Raw genomic sequence first — 6,063 nt, 5'->3', positions numbered from 1 at the left:
ACATTTGTAAATGTATGATGATGCCACAGTAAATATACATACATTTTTTGCTTCTAATAAAGGTGTTACTGTGTGTGTAAAGAACTGCCTGGTCTGTAAGACGCCAGTCAGGTTTCAAGAATACACTGCAGGATTTCATAATTTCAACAACAGAGTTTTTTTAACAACCCGTCTTTGTGCAATGATGACGTCTGCCCTAAAGGTAAGTTCATTGTGATTGTTGTTGTACAACAAAATGATTTTAATTTTTTATTTTTTCTTAAGACTAACACAGCCATTGGGCGATTTCTATCAATGATGGAGGACCTCCTTGGAGTTACGATTCACCACAACACCCTAAGGAAAGCGGTTTTCCATTTCTGGGCAATGACCAATTATACATATGACTTTTCATGCATCCGTTGTGGCCATGAACCACCGATTTTAATTGCTGACAGCAACTGGAAAGTAGCCTTCGATTTGCCTGGTAAGCTATTTATGCAAGTTATAGTGTAATTATATTTAAATAACAAATTATTATTTTTGTAACTGTCAGATTTGGCTTTTTTTCACCTAGTAAATCTCATGAAGAGACCATGTACTGACACTGTACAACAAAACGACCTTAGAGTTGATGTCAATGAAAGGTGGTCAACATTAGAAAAAGAGCTAATTTGTGTTGGCTTCTGTTATGGTAAAAACTATTCTCTAAACCAGTGGTTCTCAAACCTGTCCTAGGGACCCCCAACCACTGCACATTTTGCAGGTCACCCTCATCTAACACACCTGATTCAAGTCATCAGCTAATTAGTAGAGACTGCAAGAGTTGAATTGGGTGTTAGAGATGAGGGAGACATGCAAAATGTGCAGTGGTGGGGGGTCCCTAGGACAGGTTTGAGAACCACTGCTCTAAAACACTGATTTGAGTCTTATTTCAATACTACAGAATTTCTAAGATTGATAATTTGGCTTTTCTCCTTGCATCACCTATAGAAACAAAGGAGAGAAACCCGTTCTCCAGTGAATTGTCCTATTCATCTTTTGCTCCATGGCTTGGATCCTCCTGCAGAGCTGGATCAGTATTGCCAAAAACAGAGACGATCTGAAAAGCCCTTGAGGATCTAAGTGACAAGTCACCACCTGTAGATTCGCATGCTGTTGAGGACACAGTGCTGAAATTGCTTGAATCAAAAAAGGTATTATTGTGCAAGTAATAATAATTATAACCTTATTTTGAAGAAAAAAAAAAAAAAAAAAAAACTTTTTCATCTTTTTCAAGCCTTCCAAAAGTGAGCTGCTGGCAGCATGTGTACAGCTTGGAGTATCTTCTGCTGGCTCTGCATCAGATATTATTAATCGCTTGGAGGAACAACTTCTATACAAAGACATTTACCCCAAAATGTTTATCAAACTACAGAAGACTGGAGGTATGGCAGTTATGATGTTTTTTATTTTTTTTTATTTTATTTTTTTTATATAAACTGAGTTTGTAAAGAGATGTTGATAACACTTACACAACTAACATGAGCTAACCATGAGCAATACACTTATTACTGTATTCACTTCATTAACGTTAGTTAATAGTAGTAGTTTGTTCATGTTAGTTCACAGTTAATTACAGAGTTTACTAATACTATTAGTCTTATTAACAGTTAATGCACTAACAAAGATTAATAAATGCTGAACTAGTGCGGTTCATTATTAGTTCTTTAACTAATGTAGTTAACTAATGAACCTTATTTTAAAGTGTTACCAAAACGTTTTAGCTTTTTGCCACTTTGCTACAAAGTTGTTTTTGTCTTGTTTCTCTTTTAGGTGGTGTTCTCCATGTTGGCTGCCCACATGCCATTGTTTATGTTTGTTCACCTCTTTGGTGGCAAGAGTCAGCAAGGGACCATGTTGACGCACTTTTGAGTATAAAAACTCCACCGACAATCTACATTTCAGATGTTGCTGGACGTGTTGCACGACATGCCAACAATAGAACTAGGCAGGCATTTTTCAGGCCTTTTGATGGCAGGCTGTGTGAGGCCACAGCTGAAAATGTGGCCAAGGCCTCCGCCAAGGAGCTTGTTGTTAGTCTACCCTGGGTTAAAACCATGATAGAAGGTGGACATGTCCAGAGTCAAAGTAACGATATCACTGAAGCACTTGACAAATCTCATCCTATCACAAGAACTTCAGATAGATTTTCATTGTATGACCGCTTTCATCAGCTTAACCAAAAACAGGAAAAAGAGAAACTGAGAAGCCTTGATCTTGTTCCAGAGCTAACTGGTCTCATCAACTCTTCCATGGCAGAGCAGCTCAACCGGGAACTTGCCAACTCCCGGTACTTTCTTTGCCAACTGAAAGATATTCATTATATGTTTGCACTTCGTTTGGTCTTTCATTTGCATAACAGCAGAGTGAACAAATCATTCATGGAAAAAATGCTGAGACAGACACAAGGGGCAGCTGAAGTTGGCCTGGATGGCAGACTGAGTCTCTTCACTACATGTGAGACTGATAGAAATCTTTATTTTTCTTAATTTATAAATGATTTTTTAACCTTGCATAAGTTTTATCCAATCACTGTGAATTGTTACAGGTAAAGACACTGACTCTAGACTGCAAAATCCACTGCATCAAAGAAATGTCAAGGAAAAGGAATCCATCTCAGGCAAAGGACTACACTTTAGCACATCCCTTTTCCCCGTCTTGAAGGAAAACAAGGTAACTTTGCAAATTGTCAGATTTATCACAGATTTTTTTTTTCTCCCCCAATTACAAAATTGTCGGAAAGTTGTCATAACTGTTACTACATTTCATTTTTCACCTGTTGGACAAGCTTTCTGAACTGTACTCCACTGTACAAAATGATGCTTCAGTCCTTGTGCGAGTTGACAACTGTATAGCAACGCTTAAGGACAGACAATCATTCCAGCACAATCCATTTCATCTCAATCCCAAGACATCCTTCCCCAGCAACCATGGCTGACTGATGATGTATGTACTTTTTTTTTTTTTTAAATCACATTAAAAAAAAAAATCATTACAACTATGGAATGTCCCCATAATGATAGGAATATCAGTGCGTTTAAAAAAAAAAAAAAAAAATTGTTTTTGTGTAATAGGCCATCAATACTAGAGTAGCGCAGCTTGCATCCACATCACCCAATGTAAGTATGTGTTGTGTTTTTTTTTTTTTTTTTTTTTTTTTTTAACTAGGAGCTAGGTGAAATAACTATATTTACTTTCTGACAGGTTGTGATGCTTCCAACATTTATATTTATTAGCTGGTGGAGAGACTGGATAACGCAAAAAAAAATATCCCCTCGACATTTATCTTGCTTGAAGGTATACTTTACACATGTATACATGCATTTTTTTTTTTTTTTTTTGATATACACACACACACACACACCCATCTATATCTCTATATGTATGTATGTGTATAACAAGTACAAGTGATCTATATATGCGTCTTAAGGATTATGGACACTTATTTTTTTTTTTTTTTTTTTTTTTTTTTTGAAAAGAACCTGAAAGCCAGCGACACAGTGCTTTTTCCTCGATGTGTCAGTCAGAGTGAGAACCCTGAGGTTGGGTACCACTTCATTTTGTGGGTTAGTTGAAATAAGATCCTACAAATGCCTTTTTTAACATTAGCTTTTTTCTGTATTTCATGTACTTTTTTTTTTTAATATCTTCAAAGGTTTTCTGTGGTCAAAGTCATGAAATCCAGGTCTTTGATTCGATGGGGCTCTACAAAGACATACCACAACAACACATGGAAATACTTAGGTAATCTATTCCCCTCTTTTAACTTCTGTGCTATAAATACTGTATAAAGCACATTGACCATTCAGCCAAAAATATTTGTCTACTGTAAAGTAACCTTGTATCAGTCATGCATAACTGTTGCATACAGTATTTCGCACTAATATTAAGGCAGGGTAATAACTTTTCAGAATAAATTGAGTACTATTCATTACAGATCAGCAGTGTCTAATTATGGTCTTATAAACATGTTTGTCTTTTTACTCTTTCAGTCATGCTTTCAGTAGCACGTGGACACTTGCTGATTGGACTGTGTCTTATCCACCACAGTGGCTTCAGACCAAGAGTGATTCAAACAACTGTGGGGTGTTTGTATGCACTGTAAGACCAATAAATTGTTAAAAGCTAGATTTAATTGTTTATTTCTTGAAGAAAAAGTGGTAGAATGTTATGGTTTGATTTTTACACCACTAAAGTGTATTTTTCACCTCGAATAGATGGCAGAGATGGTGCTGAAAGGATTCAGGTTGAACAATGAGACCATTGGTCTGGCACAAACCCAATATCTACGCGAATATCATGCGTCAGTCTTGGTAAAAGATGTCGTTGTAGAGGTTAGTTGTCTTTTAATGTACAGATTCTTAACTTTTAAATTTTTAACTAGTAATTTTACAGGAACAGAACATTTATTATTTTTCATTGTAGGATTCAATGAGAGAACCTGAAAAACCAATGGAGTGCATGGCGGGTGACTTGCGTGTATGCTGTTTTCAGAAAGTGGGCGAAGGGTTTGTGTTTTTTTTTTTTTTTTTTTTTTTTTTTTTTTAATTTAATCTACTTTACATTTAGGTGAATAGTTATTATACCATGTGTATTTTATTTACAGGCAATTGTATCCCAGCATTGTGAAGATCCTGTGGGTACAGTGTGATGTGTGTTCAGGCTGGCTACACACAGATTGTGCTGGAGTGAAAGAAACTGAGGCCAAAAAAGGCACTTTTAAATGTGGATGTGATTTGACACAGCCATACACTTTTGAGGGGTAAGTTTATATTTAAAGATTGCATTGTCATTAAGAATAATGCCCAGGATTAAATTTCTATTTTCACTAAGACGTTTAGGACCATGCCAAAAAAAACTGGGATAAAAAAGGTTTACACTACAGTACACTTAATTCATGTAATATAATCAGTATAATGTTACTGAACTTTGTTAGCTAACCACTCATTAATGGCCTTTTGTGGTGCTGCTAGCTCATTGTCATAATAAACAACCTGTTTTCTGTCATGGCATGATGTTAAACATTTTATAATTTCTTTGTAGTACTCGAATGGCTCTGAGACATGGAATTGAACAGATAATCTCAGATCAAGACATAAAAGTGAGTTCTATCAAATTGCAATTAATATTTGATGAATATATGTAACGTTAACTTTTGTTACAACAGGCCTTACACAAAGGTTTTCACAGTGAAGAAGTCAAATCGTGCAGGTTTTACCTGTGGAAGCATCCACAGACTTCGCTGAAATTCAAACAGCACTTGAAGCCAAAACGGTGCTATTTCAGTGAAAGTGATGTGAGAAATCATCTTAAGTGTTTCACATTTTACTTGCGGCATATTTTCTTCTACTAGAAGAATGTATCAAATTTAATATTGTCATATTTTATAGTTTATAAAACTGGCTGAGAAAATCAAGGCAGCAGTGGATTCAGATGGAGACCTAGAAAACCTAGACTACATATTTGATGTCTTGATTCCAGAGGTATGTGGTAATTGTGTTGTTTGTTGGTTGTTGTTGTTGTTGTTGTTGTTGTTGTTAAAACCAACTTTTTCTTTTTTTTAAGGTGACCATACTTGTTGTGCAGAGACAGGAGAAACTTTGCCGCTATGCAGTGGAAGTTTTACTGGCCTCTGGCATTGTGAAGTTCTACTGACTATTAAGAGGAAAGCCATTGCTTTAACTTGCATGTTGAGCCTTATTTCTTTGCTTACTGAAAAAGGTTTACTTTTTTGTGGAAGTTTTACTGGCCTCTGGCATTGATGTTCTACTTTTATTAAAAGAGGAAAGCCATTGCTTTAACTTGCATATTTGAGCCTTTTCTTTGCTTGCTGAAAAAGGTATTATTATTATTATTATTATTATTATTATTATTATTTTTAATCATTGACTTGACTGTGGAGAACTCCATTTTTAATTTGTGGCAAGTCTCATCTATGTTTTTAATATTTCACAAATAATTTTATGGAATTATGAAGAGAAATGCATTTAACAATGTAAACATGCATTCCTTTTAGAGATGCCCAAATGCTCTGTAAAAAGA

At 35.5% G+C, this 6,063-nt stretch overlaps 1 protein-coding gene across 1 annotated transcript; it reads left to right on the top strand.

Annotated features, from left to right (window-relative positions):
• The first annotated feature begins 2,655 nt into the window (after positions 1-2,655).
• LOC137013656 (uncharacterized) lies at positions 2,656-5,809 on the top strand. Its single transcript, XM_067377624.1, has 12 exons — positions 2,656-2,694; positions 3,226-3,318; positions 3,501-3,587; positions 3,677-3,765; positions 4,014-4,122; positions 4,239-4,355; positions 4,447-4,529; positions 4,628-4,783; positions 5,065-5,122; positions 5,189-5,317; positions 5,412-5,504; positions 5,587-5,809. Exons 2-12 carry the CDS (start codon positions 3,232-3,234, stop codon positions 5,674-5,676), a joined length of 1,098 nt encoding a protein of 365 aa, XP_067233725.1. The 5' UTR covers positions 2,656-2,694; positions 3,226-3,231; the 3' UTR covers positions 5,677-5,809.
• The last annotated feature ends 254 nt before the right edge of the window (positions 5,810-6,063 follow it).

This window comes from Chanodichthys erythropterus, chromosome 3 (genome assembly GCF_024489055.1).
Source record: "Chanodichthys erythropterus isolate Z2021 chromosome 3, ASM2448905v1, whole genome shotgun sequence".
NCBI lineage: Eukaryota > Metazoa > Chordata > Actinopteri > Cypriniformes > Xenocyprididae > Chanodichthys > Chanodichthys erythropterus.
This window is presented reverse-complemented; position numbering and strand designations above follow the sequence as displayed.